The sequence below is a fragment of the Stegostoma tigrinum genome, chromosome 29 (genome assembly GCF_030684315.1).
Source record: "Stegostoma tigrinum isolate sSteTig4 chromosome 29, sSteTig4.hap1, whole genome shotgun sequence".
NCBI lineage: Eukaryota > Metazoa > Chordata > Chondrichthyes > Orectolobiformes > Stegostomatidae > Stegostoma > Stegostoma tigrinum.
In genome coordinates this window covers 33,665,618-33,686,428 of record NC_081382.1, presented here as the reverse complement: position 1 = coordinate 33,686,428, position 20,811 = coordinate 33,665,618, and the positions used below count along the sequence as shown (strand labels likewise).

Below are 20,811 nucleotides of genomic sequence, written 5' to 3'. Positions count from 1 at the left end.
CACTGGCAGAATGCAGAGCCTGGCTGAGAAGATGGCAGATGGAGTTAACCCTGAAAGTGAGAGGTTCTTCCAAAATGCATCACAGGCTTGAAAGCAGAATATAGGGTTAACAGAAAGATTCTTGGCAGTGTGGAGGAGCAGAGGGATCTTGGGGTTCATGTTCCCAGTTCCCTGAAAGCTGCCACCCAGGTGCAGAGAGTTAAGGTGGTGTATGGCGTGTTAGCTTTCATTAATAGAGGGATCGAGTTTAAGAACCATGAAGTTATGCTCCAGCTGTACAAAAGCCTGGTTCGGCCACATCTGGGGTGCTGCATCCAGTTCCGGTCACCTCATTACAGGAAAGATGTGGAAGCGTTAGAAAAAGTGCAGGGGAGATTTACCAGGATGTTACTTGAAATGGCAGGAAGGCTGAGAGCGCAAGGGCTTTTCTCTTTAGAACGAAGGATGAGGGGTGACTTGATACAGGTGTACAAAATGATCAGAGGTATAGATAGACTGGACAGTCAGAGACTTTTCTCCTAGGGTGGGGGTAGCCTTTACGAGAGGACATAGTTTTAAAGTGAAAGGAGGTAGATTTTGGGGAGATGTCAGAGGGTAGGTTCTGTACTCAGTGGTAGGGGCATGGAATGCATTGCTGGAGAGGATGGTGGAGTCTGCCTCATAAGGGGCTTTTAAGTGGCTATTAGATAGGCATATGGATGATAGTATAAGGCAGCGGTGGAGGTTAGATAGACCTCAGGTTTAGGATAAAAGTTTGGCACATCATCGTGGGCCGAAGGGCCTGTACTATGCTATACTGTTCTACATGATGCCCCAGATGCTTCAAATATTCAATTATATTTATGTAAGCACTGCAGTGCTTACTAGTACAATATCTGAACTACTTGGGCTTGTACTACACAGCTGTATCACTCAAAATTAGGGAAACCACGAGTAGCTTTACCTAGCAACTTCTGATGTTTAGAAAATTTCAGTGCAAGAAATGAATCCATGAAAACATCAACTCTTCTCCTTGTGCATTTTTAGTACAAGCACATTCTACATTACAGGTTTTAATTATGTGAAGTCAGTTGAACAGCAGCTATGTCACTATTAAGAAACTATTCCTTCCATGTGGCCTTTTTACCAACACCAAATTATATCCCAGAGACAAGCAGCAATGAGGTCAGATTTATTGAACGTTTGACACGAACACCCAGTTTACTCAATTCAAAATTGCCTGATTTAACTAGTGTGAATCAACTTTTTTTACACCTAAATTCCCAGTTTATTTACATTGTTTAATTAAAATTCATGAATTTAAACACAAACAATTCAATCGTTAATGGATGACACTCCAAAAAAAGTGTTTAATAACTATTGAACATTTTGCATTTTTCTTGGGGATAAGAAGCTTGAACCAAAGGCTTCATTGTCATTCATTATATTGAAGATTTCCCAATAAATTAGCATTAACAGGTAGGGTATCTATTACCATTTACAGGCCAAGTTCAAATCAGCATTACTTCTAAATTTCTCAAAAAAAAGACAATAGAAATTAAAATAAACAGCGTCTTGGGGACAGAAGTATTGATTGGTACATTACCCTTTACCCCAGAGGTCTCCATTCACAATCAGCCTGCACTAATGGGATAAATGCCTGCCCGGTCAGTTATACAATGACAGAGATTACAGAACAGGAGAAGGCTTTCTATTCATCAGATCCATGCTGCTGATACCTTTTTAACTCAAGCTATTCATTTAAATCCCATTTCCTTACATTGTTCTAATGTTTTTCTACCCAATTTACTTTTGTTGTGATAGTTATTAAATGCTTTACTGCAATGGCCAAGTGAAAAGAATTCTAACTGCATCCCTTATTGTTCTACCCAGATTCTCAAGCTCGTATATGTATTACAGACCTGCTAAGGATGAAGCAATTGTTGACTGTGTATCCTCAAAAATATCCTCAGTAACCTCCCACAACTTTCACTGTGTAACTGAGAAAAACCACAAATTTGAATCTTTATAATTGCAATTCCTTGCATCATAGAAGTAGATCTTTCAAAATACCATCGAATGGACATTACAATTCATGTGATGCCAGATCTACACGCCAAACTACAACAGTGGCCCAAGCAACAGCTGTGCAGGTGTACAAATATTTACTTTCTTTGATTATATCAATATATTTACATTTCTCCACATTGAACTGCATTACCTCATCTTTCCTTTCCAAATTATCCCCTGCATTTAAGTTAGTCCTCAGGATGTAACACTGATTTGTTACAATTATTCAATAGAACTGAGGGGCTCATGTGCACCTTTAGAGATCAAATACATTATGATGAACCTTTATGAAACTCTGGTTTGTGAAAATGGGGTTCTTGAGGTGAAATGGTAGTGACCCTCTCTCTGAACTGGAAGGCCTGGGTTCAAATCCCACTTGCTTCAGGGGGTGTGTCATTGTACATTTGAACAAGTTGATTAAAAAAACAGGGCCCTCTTGTGGCACAGTGGCAGTGTCCCTAGCCCCGGACCAGGAGCCCCCGCAGGCCCAGCTTCAAATCCCATCTGCTTCAAAAGTGTGTAATAACATCTCTGAACAGGTTAATTGGAAAATTGGGTTAATGAAATAAACAAAACAAAAAACTCTAGTTTAACGAATATAGTGGATATACTTTAGGGACACTATAGTAAAGCATCACAAGAATGGGATAAGGAGCTTCAGTTACAAGGATGGACAGGTGAAATTGTTTCCCATTTCCTTAAAGAAAGCTAAACAGATTTGACGGAAGTATTCAAAAATCATGAAATCTCTAATCAGAATACATAGAGATAAAGTGCGCCCATTAACAGAAGACATGAGGATCAGACTAATGGCAATTTGCTAAAGAACAAATGACAACATGAGGAAAAGCATTTTAGCAAACTAGAAGTTAGGGTCTGGAATGTATTTGCTGTGTATGTGGAGGTTGGGGAATAGAACAGAAGCTTTCAAAATGAACTTGGAAATTATTGAAGCGAACAGATTGCAGGGTTACAGGGAAAGGGCAGAAACGTGGTACTGGTTAGGCTGTGCTCACAAAGAGCCAACAAGGACATTTATGGACCTAGTTCTATGCAGTAAACATTTGACAATTTGTGTGGGGCACTGTCAAAACTGATAAAGCAAAGCACATTTCAAACTCTTAAAAACAGAAAATTAGTTAAGTTTCTCCCTCATTGTATGCCTTGATCCAAATGTGGGCGATATTAGCAAAATTCAAGATTACTGCTCCGTTTGAATAATCTTTACAGATGGAAACTAGAAGTTTCAACACAGATCCCTAATATCGACTGTGACCATATCCTGCAAACTTGAGTGTTTAATTGCCTTGGCTACAAAATTCTCAACCTTAAACAGCTGAAACCACATTTCTATTAAAGCTACATCAGCCTGCATTCTAACTGGTGTTTCTAATTCCTTGTTCATATTTATTTTTTCATTAGTTGTTCTCAATTCCTCTGTCAAATGTTGTTAGGCAAATCATTCAATATTTGGTACTTTCTGTAGTGCCTAATGAGTATGGTCCTCTAGCATAACTGAACAACTTTAAAAGTTCCCAAGTCAAGTGTAGTTTCTACACTAAAAATAGTGATACCCTATGATTGGAGTTGTATTTAATATGGTAACAAATATACAGAATGTGCCCATTTAACTTACGCTTTACCCTTTGCAATTCTTCAACCAATTTCACAGGAAGGAACGTGAAACAATCTTAAAAGAATCCAAATCATAAATGGTGCTGAAGTTCTTAATAGTAAACCATTTGCTTTTGAATACAAAAAGGAGATCTTGCAAACATTCCACATTTTAATAAAAACGACTGCAGATTTTCACTTGAATGGACAGTGTAAAGGAAGCAAGCTTGAATGGTACAAGCGGAGTAACAAATATCAAGATATCAACCAAACTTCCTAACCCAATCACAGTTTAAGGGATATTTTAATAAGAATGCAGGACTTGTAAAGCAGTGAAGCATTTAAGTAGTTCTCACCGAGGAAGTTTGGAGAGAAGTGGGAAAAACAGTTTCAGGAGGGAGGCAGACAGGAACAGGCTTTGCACTGTCATGAGAGCATTCCAGCAGTTCCGTAGCTTTCAATATGCCAGTCGAGCCCGGTAAAGTTAGATCAGAGCTCCTCGATTGGTGTACAGCTGGAAAGTGGGAGGTGATAGTGCAGAGAGAAGGAGATGCAGAGGTGTGATGGTGAGGAACAAAGTCCTGCGAATAGGACCTAAAAACCGACTTGAACTGAGAAGAGAAAAAGGAGACGTTCACATGTCAAATATAAAAATCAGTTAAGTAATTAACTTAAAAGCAATTTATTTTCAAGAAAATTCTCTCCTCGAGCATTTATTCAGTCTTTCTGATGGCTTTTCTTTCTCCAGTATGAGCATGAAATACTGTAAAACAACAAGTGCCATTTCCCCCATCCAGCTGCAGAAAATTTAGACACTTATCCACTCAAACCATAGTTTGAACCAAGGTAAAATACTGTGGTGCAAGACAACTGGTTCAGTTTCAGCGTGGAAACCATAATATATTCTAAATTATCTATAGTCAGTTCAAGACAAGAATTATTGTTCAAATAAGACTGCTGCAGCATTCTGACAAAATTCTAAAACGTTGATTAATCCACGTTTTCTTTCATGGAAACAATTGAGAGATGCCTTTCAAACTCAAATCAAGCACCTACAAGAAAAGATACAGGCATTCAGATTTAACAAGATCACACACTATTGCAACTATGTCATTTTTATCGTTGACTTTATGCAATGTAAGTTCCAACAGTCATAAACCTACGTACACTTCTTTAAATTCTTCCCCTTTTGCCGAAGGCAGCGACCATTAACGTAGTTGGTGTCAATATATCTAGTCGGTCTTCAGATTATATTGGGTCCAGTGAAGAACCAATGGAAGGAAGCAGATGGCATTGCTGCACAGACCACAGGATTTGCAAGTACAGAGCAATCAACCAGCTAGTTAGGTCAAATCACACTGTTTATATATTATACCTTGACATTTAGTTCTACAGATAATAACTGCTTCCCACATAACTTTTAGCTTCTAAAAAGCAGAAAAATATGGTTGTTAATTCAACAAAATTGTTATTGCAAATAATTACCGATTACTTGTGTTTTGAATGCACCAGATTAATTCTGGAACAATCCTCACTGAATGCAATCACAAACCAAGATTACAGCCACCTCTTGCATTCACAAATCCACGTACACCTCACTTATCTGTTTTCATTACTACAAATATGGAAGCAACAAATTACTTTTTTATAGGTGTATAATAAATGTAATGAAACAGTTCAATCTGCTTATGAGCATTATTTAAAAAAGGCATAGCACCTAGCAAAGTAAGGAAGGTATTAGATTAGATGTCAAGACCGTCACTATTATCTTTTATTTTTCTCATGTAGCTTGGATCTGCGACCTGCAGAGAGAACTGAACTTTGAGCAGCAACTTTTTTAAAAATCAAGAGTGAACAGAAGATTGCAGGCCCCAGGCCAGTTCCCAATAGCAAATGCCAAAGATATTGGAACTTAATAATTGCTAAAAGAACACTGTAGACAATATGGCACGGAGATAGAATGGTATTCAAGAACTGAAAGCTGGTTGGTTGGCCAATTGGTCAATCAAGGGAGCTGGCCAGCCAACCAGAGAACTTCAAAAAAGGCGAGAGAAAATAAACATTGAATTAGTGCTGACTGGGCTTTTGGACAGATTTGCTTTAAAAACTACTGGACTTGGAAGTTGTGCATTTTTTTATGCAGCTGTCTCTAGTTATTGTCCAGGTGTCAACGGTGGCTCAGTGGTTAGCACTGCAGCCTCACAGCGCCAGGGACCCGGGTTAGATTCCTGCCTCGGGCGACTGTCCGTGTGGAGTTTGCACATTCTCCCCATGTCTGTGAGTGTTTCCTCCGGGTGCTCCGATTTCCTCCCACAGTCCAAAGATGTGCAGGTTAGGTGGATCGGCCATGCTAAATTGCCCGCAGTGTTCAGGGGTACGTGGGTTATAGGGGGATGGGTCTGGGTGGGATGCTTCAAGGGGCAGTGTGGGCTTGTTGGGCCGAAGGGCCCGTTTCCACACTGTAGGGAATCTAATCTAAAAAAAACCTTGTTCAAAGTTTTGAGAAAAGCATCACAGGCCGTAAGGAGTACAAGTCTCCAGTGGTCTGCAGGAACTGTTTGCATTGACTGGTAACTTTGGGATTCAAGCAAGTTATACATCCTTATGTGTCTATACTATGATCCATTGTTCAAAGGGGTTTCATGAAGGCATGGTATTCGTCACTGAAATGGTTATCAAACTGGCAAATTATTATTTTGTTTTCTTTTTTAATGTATCTCAACTGTGTCTGTCACAGAGGGAGGGTTTACATTGAAATCTGAATGGGCTTAGATCATATATATCATTTAGATTTCCTTATTGCTCATCTGTATACTCCCAAATTTACATTAATAATAAACTGTTCAGTTTTATTTATAACAAACTTGGTGTACAAGGTCTGTTATTTCTAAAGTCTGGTTAAGAACACCTAAGCAAATTTGAGGGACACAATGTTTTAATTTGTTACAATTCCAGTGATAGTGAGGCTGATTTGGTTCAGCTTGCTATCCCTGTGTTGTAGCAGATGATTAAAAGCTTGGGCAAAGAGGTATGTTTTAAGGAGTATAGTAATGAGTACAGTACAAAGATATAGGGAGGGAATTTTTTTGAAGTTGGAGCCTAGGCAATTAAAGGTATGACCACCAATAGTGGAGCAACTAAAGTGGGGATGCATGCAACAGTCCAGAATGCAACAAACACATCTTTGAAGGATGCAAAAATAAACTGGAGAGATAGGAAGGGGTGAAGCCCTGCAGGAATTTGGAAAGGAAAACTTGAAAAACAATGCTGAGGTGGCATGATGGCTCAGTGATGAGCACTTTTGCCTCAGTGTCAAGGACCTGGGTTGGATTCCATCCTTGGGCAATGGTGTGTGGAGTTTGCATGTTCTTCCCATGTTTGCAAGGGTTTCCTACAAGCACTCCAGTTTCCCCCCTACAATCCAAAGATGAGCAGGTTAACTGATAAAATTGCCCATAGCGTCCAGGGATGCGCAGGCTTGGTGGATTAGCCATGGGAAATGCAGGGTTACATGGATGGGTAGGAGGTGGGTCCGCATGGGATGCTCCTCAGAGGGTTGGTATGGACTCTACGGGCCAAATGGCCTGCTTCCACACTCTAGGAATTTGATGAATCTATGAATTCTATGATCAGAAGCCAGCAGAGGTCAAGAAACTAGTTCTCAATTTCTCTACATTTAAATATTTAAAATAGCATAACTGATTCGTAGGCAGCAAGGAGACAACTGCTGAAATCTGCAAAGCGTGTAACTGCTTGGTCCTAATCTGCTGTTTTTAATATTGCTTACTTGGCAGAGAATGTGCTTCGTCATTGTTTCCACATTACATGAATAATTTTACAACAGTATGCATCTGCAGACCCAATTATTTTGTCTAAAACTTAAGAATGTATGTGTGTATATTGATTTGTGCAACAAGTAGTTTTGATAACGGTGGCACTGATTTAATTGTGCACTCATCTACCATTCCACAATTTAGAAATGAATTGACGCTATAAACAGCAATACAGCCTGCAAAATTAACTTTGCAGACTAAAAAAATTAATTTATGCAGATCAGCATTTTCAAACCAGAGAAATTAAATATAATCAAATGAATGCCATAGATCATGCCTGCGCATAACAAATCTGAAGATTTCTTATTTATGCACAACCTACAATACAAGAAGTTTAATGTCTTACACAACAAAGTTATAATGAAGCACTCAGACTCGATAAACCAGAAATCAAACTGCAGGATTAAAAAGTTCATATATTTATCTTTGATTAATTTACTTGTTTTCAATCTCTAGCTAGTTCAGAGCTCCCATTCGAAATTGAAAGACTTAACGGTGAGAAAGTGACATTAGTCAGCCTCATTTCCAACCATGCATAAATTGAGCTAATCTAAAACTCTGTGGCCAGTATTCTAACTTGCACAAGTGCTGTTCACACATTAACCCTGTGCTAGTTAATCTACATGGACTTAAAAGTCCAGTAATTCCTCGATCTGAAAACGTTCGTACTGTAGCATAGAGCCCGTTGCACTCTTCCACAGCTCTGCAACCATCTCTAGCTCTGCAGTCCAAGATGGTCAAATCCCAAAATTCTGATGTCATGCATATTTCCAATTTTCATCATTTCAGTATTAGTAGCCAAGCCTGCAACTGCCTAAGCCCCAAACCCCTCTATCCTTCTCAATCCTCTTCCCTTCTCTCAAGATACTCTTTCAAATCAACATTTTCAGGGGTCTCAGTGCCAAATTTTGTTTGATGTCATTGGCTTTATGAAGCATATAAAAGATGTTTCACACTACTAAAGATGTTATACTCAGCAAACAGAAGTTGATATTTCCTCTTATTTCCACCCCCATCCTATCCCCCCTGCCTGGCACTCAAAGATGTGCAAGTGATTATGAAAGTATTATCTTAGGAAGAGGCTGGATTAGGAGAGGATTATTTCAATCAATCACAAATTTTAAAAACCATTATACATTATTGAAACAAACTTTAGATTTGCATTCATGTCAGTGAAAATGAAGCCATAGTGAATTAAAGATTCATATAGCTAGCTCTAAGAATGGTGAATACAACATTCAAAGCATGTCCAGATGCAGGTTTGGATACAACAATACTGCAAACTCATTATCATAAACTGTTTGAATATGTTCTGGAATAAGCATACTGAGCAAAAGGTAAATATTATAGGATGTTAAGGGGTGACAAATTAATGCCTGTTGTAGATGCTGAATCCAGTGGCTGTAAAAATGATGCTTTGATGAGAATGTCAGGTCACAACAGTAATTTGATCACTGATTCTCCAAATATCCGAAACTTCCAGCTCTCCCACAATCTAGGTTTAGACAAAGCTAACTGAAAATCATGAACTATTTCTTGCAGCAATGATGACATAGTTTATTTTGAGGACAACTGTCCACAAGTTTATTTGATCTGGGGATGTGTCAAACTTTGTACTTCTTATTGGCTGCTAGTTATGGTACTTTTAAATAATTTGAAACTTCTGAACATATCAGGTAAAAGAAAGATCAAATTTTAGTCAAATCAGGAAGGATTAAAATGCTGCTTCCTCTGCATTTCTATTCCAAATGTTGCTCAACAGGAAAATACACGATTTGGAAGCAAAGGATTTTCAGTTGGAATTACTAATTCCAAACAGTACACATTTGAACTTCTTCACTTTTTGAAACTTTAAAATTGAAGAATAGCTGAATTTGTGTTTCAAAATCTCAGTTTCAAAATCTCCCCTTCCCCAACTGCATCCCTAAACCAGCCCAGTTCGTCACCTCTCCCCACTGCACCACACAACCAGCCCAGCTCTTCCCCACCCCCCCCCACCCCCACCCCCCACCCACTGCATCCCAAAACCAGTCCAACCTGTCTCTGCCTCCCTAACCGGTTCTTCATCTCACCCATCCCTTGCTCCCACCCCAAGCTGCACCTCCATCTACCTACTAACCTCATCCCACCTCCTTGACCTGTCCGTCTTCCCTGGACTGACCTATCCCCTCCCTACCTCCCCACCTATACTCTCTCCACCTATCTTCTTTACTCTCCATCTTCGGTCCGCCTCCCCCCCCTCTCCCTATTTATTCCAGTTCCCTCTCCCCATCCCCCTCTCTGAAGAAGGGTCTAGGCCCGAAACGTCAGCTTTTGTGCTCCTGAGATGCTGCTTGGCCTGCTGTGTTCATCCAGCCTCACATTTTATTAGCTGAATTTGTGTGTTCAGCTTTTAGCTTGTGTACTGTATACATTTCTCTGCCTGCCCTAAATTTGGTCTGCAAGTGTCTTCAGAGAACAGTACAAAATTCCAACACAAGTACATCATTCTACAGAAGCTGCCAAATGCTCTGCTAGAATGTAAAATGGCTACATAAAAATACAGTTTATTGCATTCAAGTTTCTTTTTGTTGTACTTTACATTTTCTAATATAGGATCATCTGAATTGTTTCAAATTGGATTGAACTTTTCGACCCATTATGCTTGCCATTTTTGAGTATTAGAAAATAATGCAACCGATCAGTCACACTCACCTCTCCCAGGTGAGTGGTGCCAGCAGATTCCAATCTCCAAAACTCTCCTGAACCAACTTGTCAAAAGATCTGCTTGTGACCACTTGTAATTACGATATTTAACAGCTCCAGCTTCTTAAATTACACATTCTGTTCAATGTTCCGATTTAAGAAATTAAGTTTTCCAATGTTTCTAAATATTGTTGGCAATATCTGCCCATTTTAAAAGATATATAAGCAAAATAACTGACAAACTGTACAAATGCTGCTGATAATTATTCTCAAGATAGTAAAAGCATGCTCCTAACTTCCAAAGTTCACAAGTAGATAGAGGCAATTTGATCTGCATGACCTAGAAATTGCAAAGTATGAATAAATAAGCAACTTTGAACTAAATGGGCTCACTTAAAATAAAATGAACAAAAATGGGTAGAAAATTTTGGCTCTTAAGCTAGTAACTAAAAATAACTAACCAACAGGTAAAGACTTAAACAGGCTGTACCTACTATCTGCTCTTGGCAAGCAAGTTTTGAGGCTAATGGCCAGACAAATTAATTTGCAGTTTCTCATACACTACTTATCCCAAAGTGCAATGCATTTTACAGTCCATTCAACTTATTATTATGGGTTAATCACATTAATACTAGACTTAATAAAAACAAATTCTGTATCAGAACCAGCTTTAGCTAGCAGTAAGTCAAAACAGCTCAAACCTTCTGCTCCTATGTGAAGGTACTAGCTTTTACAGTTTAATGGCTCCATAGTTTGCTTGGCTTCAAGAAGTAAACAGGAGATAGACAGTTCTCCAATTCCTCACTGGCAGTCTTCTAATTTGAATGAGCAAAACAACTTTGGATGATTAATCTACACCGCCTTCAAATACTGAGTGCATAAACCACATTGATTAAGAGCTGGACAACGTTTATTACTTATGTTTCTCAGCTTTGAAAAGCAGAAAATACTACTTCATTTTTGGAGGGGACAGAGGAAAAAAAAAATCAGAGGCAAGAGGTTAAGCAACAAGGCGACAAATTCAGGACGTAATATTCCAAATTATCTCGACAAGCACCAGTGGCAAATACATGAAACCTTAAAAGAGTCAACTAAATAATACATAAACTAACTGCAATTGGCCATTCTTTAACAGTGGTGCCCCACACACCTTACTTTAAATATTAGTACCCAAAAATTAAATTTTAAATTCCTAACCTTATCACTACTAACATAGCAAAATATGAGTCAAAAATACAGAAAGCATAATGATTAAAACATAAATCAATGACGCTTCAGTTATGTGAAGTAAATATTTTCAAGAAAAAAAGCTTTTCAATAACCCTACCAATTCATAATTATTTTAGATTAAATCAGGAAGCTACATATTAATTTATTATCCACACCCATCCTCACTACAGTTTATGACAACATGATAACCTAAATCCAAAAAGAGCGACCAGCTTTGAGCTGCCTGCCTGACATGCCTAGAACGGCAGTGGAATGTAGCCACTTGCTGGGGCAAGAGCAAAATACGAATCACACAAATAAAACTTGTTAATTATCCTTCCAACTCCATACAGGTTATTGATTCGAGAGGGCCACGTCACTATGGACTGTGCTAGCAGGAATCCTTCTGATGCTGGATGCTTTGATTCTAATTACAAATGGTATGTGGCATTTTAACATTAGGATTTCCTCTTTGCTAAAACCTTTGGGTGTGTTGCTCGAATTTTAACTTCAGTTGCTTATACCACAATTTGTAAATGACAGACATTTCAAAATGAATGCAGTCTGTACACAATATAGCTGGTGGCATAAAGAATCAATAAAACATGCCCCATTTTCAGTTGCTGATTGAAGTTGTTACCAGCTGTCAACCTAATATGAATCTAAAATTTTCACATACAAGTTTTGAAGATTGTAAGACTAGTAGAGAAACTTTAACCCAATATGGCAGTCTTATAACAACTATATTTAAAAGAAGTGCTGAATTTTGCATAGTCAGTTAATTTAGTTTCAATCTGCATTTACAGACAGTTTCAACTACAAGTTGTTCAGATTCACAATACTTCTGGATTAATACATCAAATGGTTACTGCAGCATCGACTTAAGACCATAAGAAACAGCAACAGAAGTAATTCGTTCAGCACTTTGAGCCTGCTCTGCCATCCAATAGGGTCATGGCTGATCTGACATTTTTCTTGTCCACTTTCTCCATAAACCCTAGATTCCCCTACTGATCAAGAATCCATCTCATCCTTGAATATACGCCAGGGGTCTGCACCCACAGCTTTCTGTGGCAAGAGTTCCAAAGATGCATCCCACAGAGAAGAAATTTCTCCTCATCTCAGTCTTAAATTATTCTCCATTTATTCTGAGATTTTGCCCACTGGTCCTAGAATCTCCTGTGCAGAGAAACAGGTTCTTAGCATTTACGCTGTCAAGCTCCTTAAGAATTCTGTATGTTTCAATGAGGTCACCACTCATTTTTCTAAATTCCAAGTGCCAACCCTTTAAATTTTTGCTCACAAGACAAACTCTCTGTACCAGGGATCATCCTAGTGAACCTTCTCTGAACAGCCTCCAACAAAATGATACATTTCCTTCAACAAGGGGATCAAAACAAATGGAGTGTCATCAACTTGCACAGCTGCAGTAAGACTTTCCACTCTTACAGACCAACTCCCTTGAAATTAAGGCCAATATTCCATTACCCTTCCTGATTATCTTCTGCACCTGTGTGCTAGCTTTGAGTTTCATGAGTATGCCCAAGTCTCTTTATGTTGTAACTTTCTGCAGTTTTTCTGTTTATTACTTCTTTTCTTCTCCTTTGAAAAGGAACTTCACATTTTCCCATGTTATACTCTATTTGCCAACTTTTTGTCCACTCAAATGTATAAAGTATCTCTGAGCTGTTAATACCCATTTTTTAAACCTGCCCTTCCACCCATTTGTGTTGTCGACAAATTTGGCTATAGTACATTCACTTCCTTCCTCCAACCTATTGTCAACAGTTGTGAGCTAAACATCAATCCCTGTGGAACTCCACTGGTCACAGGCTGCCACCCTGAAAACGAATGTGTTATCCCTGCTCGAAGTTTCTTGCCCATTAGCCAATTCTCTATCCATGCCAACACAACCTCCAAAACCACGGGCTCTTATCTTAAGACTTAACCTTTTGTGACATACCTTGTAAAACACCTTCTGGAAGTCCAAACACATCTACTGGCTCCCCTCTATCCACTCTGGAGGAGACTTCCTCAAAACAACTCCAATTAGCCAGACATGATTTTCCGTTCATGAAACCATGCTAACACTGCTTGACTGGATTATAGTTTTCCAAATGTGTTGTTATTACTTCCTTAATATTTGATTCCAATACCATTCCAACAATAAACTGAAAACGCGCTGCCGTTTTTTTTTTAAACTTTCCTTTTTTAGGGTTTTCTTTTTGAGTAAGGGAGTCATTTGCAGTTTACTAATCCTAATACTTCTCCAGAATACTTTCACATTTGGAAAATTACGACCAACGCATCAACTATCTCTCAGAACAGGATTTCTCTTCACAGATGCTGCTAGGCCTGCTGAGTTTCTCCAGGAACTTCTGTTTTTGTTCCTGACTTGCAGCATCCACAGTTCTTTCTGCAGTTTTCAACTATCTCTGTTGGGACCTTACGATGCAAGCCCTGAGGGCCAGGGACTTCAGTCTTTAGCCCCAATAATTTGTCTATACTACCTAATTGATGATAGTGGCAGCATTTCAACCTTCCCTTGTATTCTTTAGTACTAATGGGATGCTCAAAATACGTTACACTATAAAGATGCAAAATATCTACTTAACTCATCTGCCATTTCCTTATTTCTCAAAACCATTTTCCCAGTTAGTTGATTGAGGATTTTTTTATTTTAACATGTACAATTTCTGACAAAGTGGAAGGGTAACTCAAGTAGTAAAAATATTCAGGCACTTCCACTAATTGGAGAGACTGTTTGAAAATGAATTTTTTAGAAATTAACTGGTTGAGTTGACCAGGCATTGGAGATTAAGATTTTCAGAAGGAATATGAAAGAGTGACTGCTAACATTCTGGAGGCCAATGCTTGAGGTGAACTGAGGGGATGCCGGAGCAAACAACAGAAAGCCACAAAAGAAATCAATTTTTTTTAGAAAAGTATTTTTTTTTTTTAAGAGAAGTATTTCCTTGAAACTTTTCAAAGAAAATCATAGAATAGTTACTCAGGAGCAGTTTCTCTTTACAGTAGTTCATTTATTGCATCTGGCTCATAGATGCAGCGCTTCTAAAAAGGCTGTGATAAACCTCATAATACAATAACTTCCTAACATCATTCGTGCCCTTGATAGCAGTCCACGCTGCAGTTCATTAGAATTTCTTTGCACGTTTAAGACAAATGAGACTTTAATAGAATAATAAGTAATTAACCAGTTTCACATGATTCAGTATCTCTACCAATAGTAGAGAATGGCAACTTGCAAATCCCATGTTTCAATCATATATCTATTTATCCAAATATGAGCTTGAGTATTGCTAAAAAGGATTGTCGAAACTTGCCAACTTGAATTCATTCAGGACAATTTGCAAGAAATACCAATGCAAAAAAGGAAAAAACACATTTATGCTGTATGGAAAGAAAGTGTTGATTGGTTGACAAGTTGGCCAACAGAATACACCCACTTGCCAACCAATCAGCACTCTCCACTCACTGTATACATATAGTTTTCCATTTACATTACTATTTCTTTGGAACTGTACTATTGAGGGAAAGGCAAAAGGATTTGGTAAAGTGTTTTCTTTCAGCAAACTCGAGCTCTGAATGACTAAACAACAATTATGAATTTAATGACAAAAGCAGGCAAACTTTTTATTTTAATTAGACTAAGTCAATTATTCAGAGACAGCATTAGATGAAAAAAATTAAGCAAATTGTATCCACAATTGTTACGTAATCTTGATAAAATGAGAAAACAAACATTCAGGATTTCTGATGAGGCCCAACAAAAATCTCTTACTCTCCCAGGTCTTGATCCCTAGAGACACAAAATTATGCTTTTCAGCAACAAAGATTCTCAAAAGGTAGCCTCATTTCATATGACACCTGCTTTATCTTGTACGGTTAACAAAGTTAGAGTCAGTGTCCATCGTTTTACATCTGAAACCCTTTTCCATCTCTTCAGTGACATGATGTATTGGTTGCTCACTTAGTAAGAAGTGCAATGAGAACTCTGTAGTTGTGAAAGGCACATAACTTAAACAAAGAACATTAGCTATCTGTATGGCTATGCAAAACAAAATTACCTTGATTAATCGTCTGATGCAAACTCCTCCCAAATTTTTGTTGTTTAGCTCTAATTCAGGAAGCACAAATCAAAGTTCTTGATCATAAGTTACATCACCCAAAACAGCCAATATGCAATGGATTTAATACTTTGCTCTCCAAAGCCAAACTATTTCAATCCAGTCTGACTTCCTTTTGGATCAGCTAAGGCAAATGGAGACATGCTCACACTGAAGATCACAAGACTTAAACTTTAGTCAGCACACTCACCGAAGATGAGGATAAGGAGTTGTGACGACTCAGGAAGGAATTGGAGATGGACATGCTGATACTGGTAGCAGCATTGGCGCCTTCAGGTAGGACAAGTACCTTCGACTGCTGAAGGTAGAAAGAGGAGGAAGAGAAGGAAGAGGAATAGGAAGGTGAAGCAGCAGCATAGGATGCCTGCTTGAAACAAGTGGAGAGACAGACACACACAAAGAAATAGAGACAGAAGTCAATAGTAAAGGGCGTAAGCTACAACATGGAGGACATTTTGTTTTACAGTCAATTGTTAAAGCTGAAATATTTACACCACCATACAAATCAGAAAAGGGTACTTTTTTGATGTTTGCTATAGTTCTAAAGAATGTCAAAAGGTACTATGCTGTAAATGCTTGCCAGTTGGTTTCACATGGGATTTATCAAAGCAAAAGTTTTAATGAAACATCACCTTGACTTTCTTTTTTGCCCTCTTCAAGAACAGAATGAATAGCTTTTACAAAGAACTCAGCTACAGAGCATAATTGACCATGTTGAACATTTTATTCTTGGAGCATAGTTATTCACATAATCAAAAAAGAAACTCAGTTTTAAGTTCTGGATTCTTCAAACAAGATAACTTTTCCTTCCCCATGTAACATTTAAATGGTTCATGTTTCATCTGCTCAAGGAAATAATAGTGCAAAGCTGTGTGAAGAAACGCAAAGACATGTATTTTCAAGGACATGTTTTCTTTTCAAAAATATGTGCCTACAGTTCTGATTTACTTCAATCACCTCCATTCTCACAAGCTCTTCCAAATTTAAAAGATAAAGATAATAACAATGACTCTCGATTTCTGCTAAGCATCCACTTTCTTTGGAGAAGTGATTCCACTCAGCAACTCCTCCAAACAAATTAGGAATTCATTGTTTATTCATCTTAATACAATTCTCTGGTGGCAAGACTACATTTGGCATGACTGCAATGGGCTCCAAACCAACCAAAATATGAAATGAATAAGAAAAAGGCATCAATTCAGAACATTTTGCAGTGCCTAGACACTCAACAAAAGAACAAGACATCTTGCTTTCAAAACAATTTTTGTAAACCACAAAATAATATCTGCATCACTAACAGTTTTCTGAAATCTTTCAATACTCAATGGACTTATTGTGCCTGTGCACCGAGGAACAGAGCTGCCAATTTTAACTGTGTAACTCTTGCATGGTAAGCTACAATGATGATCAGCTGCAGCTGTGTAGTATATTATTTTATTACACAGTGAAATCTATTCAATCATTGTTGATGCAGTATAAACAGCAATGTGGGTGCAATTGTAAGCACTTTCTTGGGTGAAAAATCGATTCCAAGTGAAAACATCTTATTGTAAATATATGAGTTTAGACAACCCAACTCAGTTATCAGATTAGAAAGTCTGAATCTTTCAGCACTGGAGGCAACCATTCAATCTATTCTACTTGAATTAACTTTATTGCATTTATCCAATTAGTTATAGTAGTCTGTTATTTCTCTCCAGTCCTGTAAATTACTTTATTTTATATCTAATGCCTTTTTGAAAGTTACTGTTCAATCTCCCTTCACTTTCCTTTCAGATATTGAATTCTCAATCCTATGATCCACTGTTTAAGAGTATTTCTCATCTCCTCTTGTTCACTGTATTAAACAGTGTCCTTTGCATCGTGTCAGCAGCTTTTATCCTCTAAAAAAAATTTCAGAATTTTGAGCATCTGTATTTCACCTCTACTCTGTTTGGAAAAGTCCTAGCTGTTTCTATCTCTCCAGATACTGTAACCGAATGTCCTCACCCCTGGGTCTAGCAAGTCTGCAGTACAGCAGAATACCGCTAATGATTGACTTTTCTGGGAACTAGAAGAGAACAACCATCACTGGTACTAAAAGTCTTCTGTTGCAACAACTAACTCAAATTCTCAGATGAGTACAATGATCCCCGGTGAACACATAGCTGGAAGCTTGCCTATGTGTGCCAGTAAGGTGGTTAAACCTGAGGAATACTACATGGAGAGTCCCACATGCATTACATAAACTATGGATTTTAGTTCAGTAATTTAGTTCAGATTGTGCACAGTTTCTACGTCAAACACTTCGTGTGATAGTAAAGTGAAATTCCTGTGAAAACAAACCAACTCCTAAAAAAAGGTGGTGTTCTATAAACAGTTTAAATGTATTTTGAAAAAAAAAAATCAGCTCACAATGACAATATTCAAAATGCACATTTCACAGTGGAAAAACGTCAAATTAAAGTTTTTGATTGGAACGGTGCCTCTACACTCCAAATTGACACAGTCTTCAGCCTTCTCAGATCTGTCTGCCATTGGAGGAATTTCAGTGTTCACAGAGAAGTCAAGTTCAAGATGGTATGGTCACTTCTCTGTATACTATTTCAATAAATGTACAATTTCAAAAAAAGTAGTCTACTTATGACACCACGCCCATTGCAGTCAAATATTTCAAGTCAACATATCTGAAGCACAATTTTTTCAATTACCTGTCAGAAATTGACACCATTCTTTTGTAAAGAATGTGAAGTGCCAGTACGACAGTGCAAAAAAATGCACTGCATGCTCAAACATGAATTACAGCACTTTAATTGAATACAGAACCATCATTTAAAGGTTTCTTTGTAAAATCCTCCATTTAAATTATTCACATTCCAAAATTATGGCCACAGGTTTGCTCTATTTCCCAATAGTATTCTAGTGCTGAATATCCTAAGGTTTTCATAAACTAGAAACTAGGGTGGACTACTATTACAAATTCAGCAATAGCAGTAAGAAATTGGAAACTCTGCAGCAAATAACTCATCTTCTGAGTGCAAACCATCCCCAGCACCCCACCAAAAATGTCATATAATGGAGTACCCTCCACTTATCCGGATGTGTGCAACTCTAACCACACAAAAAGCTCAAGACCACGCAAGGCAAAGTGGTCTGCTTGATCAGCATCACATCCACTATCCAATGCACAATGTCAGCAGTGTGTACCATCTACAAGATGCACTGCAGCAACTCAAGTTTTTTTTAATTAGCACCTTCCAAACCATGAAGTATCTGAATAAGAATGATAGGGCAGCAGATGCACCAGAATATCTTCAGTTACAAGTTTCCCTCTAAGCCACGTGTCATTCTAATGTGGAATAAAGGAACGCCTTTATTGCCACAGGGTCAATATCAATGAGTTCTTTTCCCAACAGTACCAATGGTTTAAAGAGGTAATCACCAGCATCTTCAACTATTAGGGATGAGCAACGAATCCTGTAGTTGCAGTTAACCCTTGCATTCCATAAAAGCAAATAAACAGAGCAGCATCTAAATGAAAAAAAGTGTGATTAAAAGATAAAATGACATCAAAGCAGTGCAAATGATAAGAAAAGGTCAAGTCTCCCAAAATGTTGTTATTAGTCCTTCCCACTCTAAGCTACAAGTAAATACCATTTCTCAGGTTTAAAATTAGAAAAGCTGCATCTTTCTTATATTTAAAAAAAAACTGTCCCAAATCTATAATATTTATGTTTGAAAGTGCAAAGAAAATGCAAAAATCCACAGACTAATCGTCCACAAAACTCATCCCGTCAATCCACATGTTCTATTCAAACTATGTTGAGTTTAAATGTTGCCTTAAGGCATATTTTTTGGCAAGAATATGTTTACATGTTACCATTCAGAACCTAAATGTAATTCTTTCAATGGTGTATTAAAAAGTAAAGGACAGTTACTGATACCATTCAATTGCTGAACAATAAATGCTTTCACACAAATCTGAATTCATGCCATGAGTTGTGTTAATCAAGTACTCCAGTTGTGATCTCATAAATCTTAACCATCAACTCAGCTCTGAATCTTGGCCATTTCTGGTATCTTATAGTAATATAGAAGCATAACATGACAGTCAGTGAACCAGACAAACCATGGTCATTTTCCACATAGCAGGTCCTACGTTTGTTTTCAGCAACACGACCCCTCTTAAATCTGTAAATACGACTTAGTTATAACATCTAAAAGACATACAGACAGGTTCATGAATAGGAAAGATTTAGAGCAACATGGGCCAAGCGCAGGAGAATCAGGCTGGTTTAGTTTGGGAAACCTGGTTGGTATGGATGAGTTGGATCGAAGGGCCTATTTCCATGCTGTTTGACTCTATGGCTCCATATAACTGAAGCAGCAGTAATAAGCTTGCATGTGCTTATCACTAAAAACATCAACTAGTGCTTTGACAGTATCAAACCAAAGACTTATGTTTACCTGCAGATGGCTTGAATTCAAAGATACACATACGCACAACAGCTACGGACCCCAATACACCCCCAAGTTTAAAAACAACACAAAAAATGGATTTGTATTGACTGGTGTGGAAATAATTTAGGACTTAATGACCAAGGGTGAGCTGATCATAGTATTTAAGACTGCACATGGCATTAATATTATTTTCCACAAGATGTGCAATTTAAAGGTAATAACCAATTACATGTTAACATAGAAAACTAAGCTCTATTAGTCAAATTTAATTTTTTTTAAATCACCGAATTAACTGAAGTATCAGAAATACTTAACTATCTTGAGACATTAAGCCAAATTATTACAAGCAAGAAATAACCATGTAAAGCAAAATTTATTATAAATTTTTAAAAATTAGTCAGGTACATCTATTCATTCCAACCAATAACTATAAAATTACCCCCAAAATGTTTAGTGAACTCCCTAAACCTGATATTTACAAGCTTTGTAACTAAACCCTAAGACATCTAGATTTCCTGCATTCCTGGCAAAATAATAAAGTCAATCTCACCAGTTGCCTTTGTTTGGGTGGGAGAACTGGAGGAGGCAGAATCTCAAGAGATGAATCAGTGCTGCTGAAAGAGTCATTGAATCCATAGACTTCCTGAAACCGTTTGTTTCTCTGCTCATAAATATGCTCATTCTGTGGTGTCTGGTAAAAAACATGAGGCTGCGGCTCAGAATAATCCTCCACAAACTGCATATATGCATGAACTAAAAAAAATTGGGGAGGGAAGAAAGGGAGAAAAACAAATCAGTAAGCTGTATCAAGATGAATTTATTTTAATCATCAG

At 37.8% G+C, this 20,811-nt stretch overlaps 1 protein-coding gene across 1 annotated transcript in view; it reads right to left on the bottom strand.

Moving 5' to 3' along the window:
• rapgef1a (Rap guanine nucleotide exchange factor (GEF) 1a) overlaps positions 1 to 20,811 on the bottom strand; it is a 202,547-nt gene that overhangs the window by 52,536 nt on the left and 129,200 nt on the right. The window contains exons 10-12 of the mRNA XM_059638379.1: positions 20,529 to 20,731; positions 15,729 to 15,902; positions 4,020 to 4,274 (exon numbers count right to left, since the gene is read on the bottom strand). Of these exons, the coding sequence (XP_059494362.1) occupies positions 4,020 to 4,274; positions 15,729 to 15,902; positions 20,529 to 20,731 (632 nt within the window). The remainder of the gene's footprint in view (positions 1 to 4,019; positions 4,275 to 15,728; positions 15,903 to 20,528; positions 20,732 to 20,811) is intronic.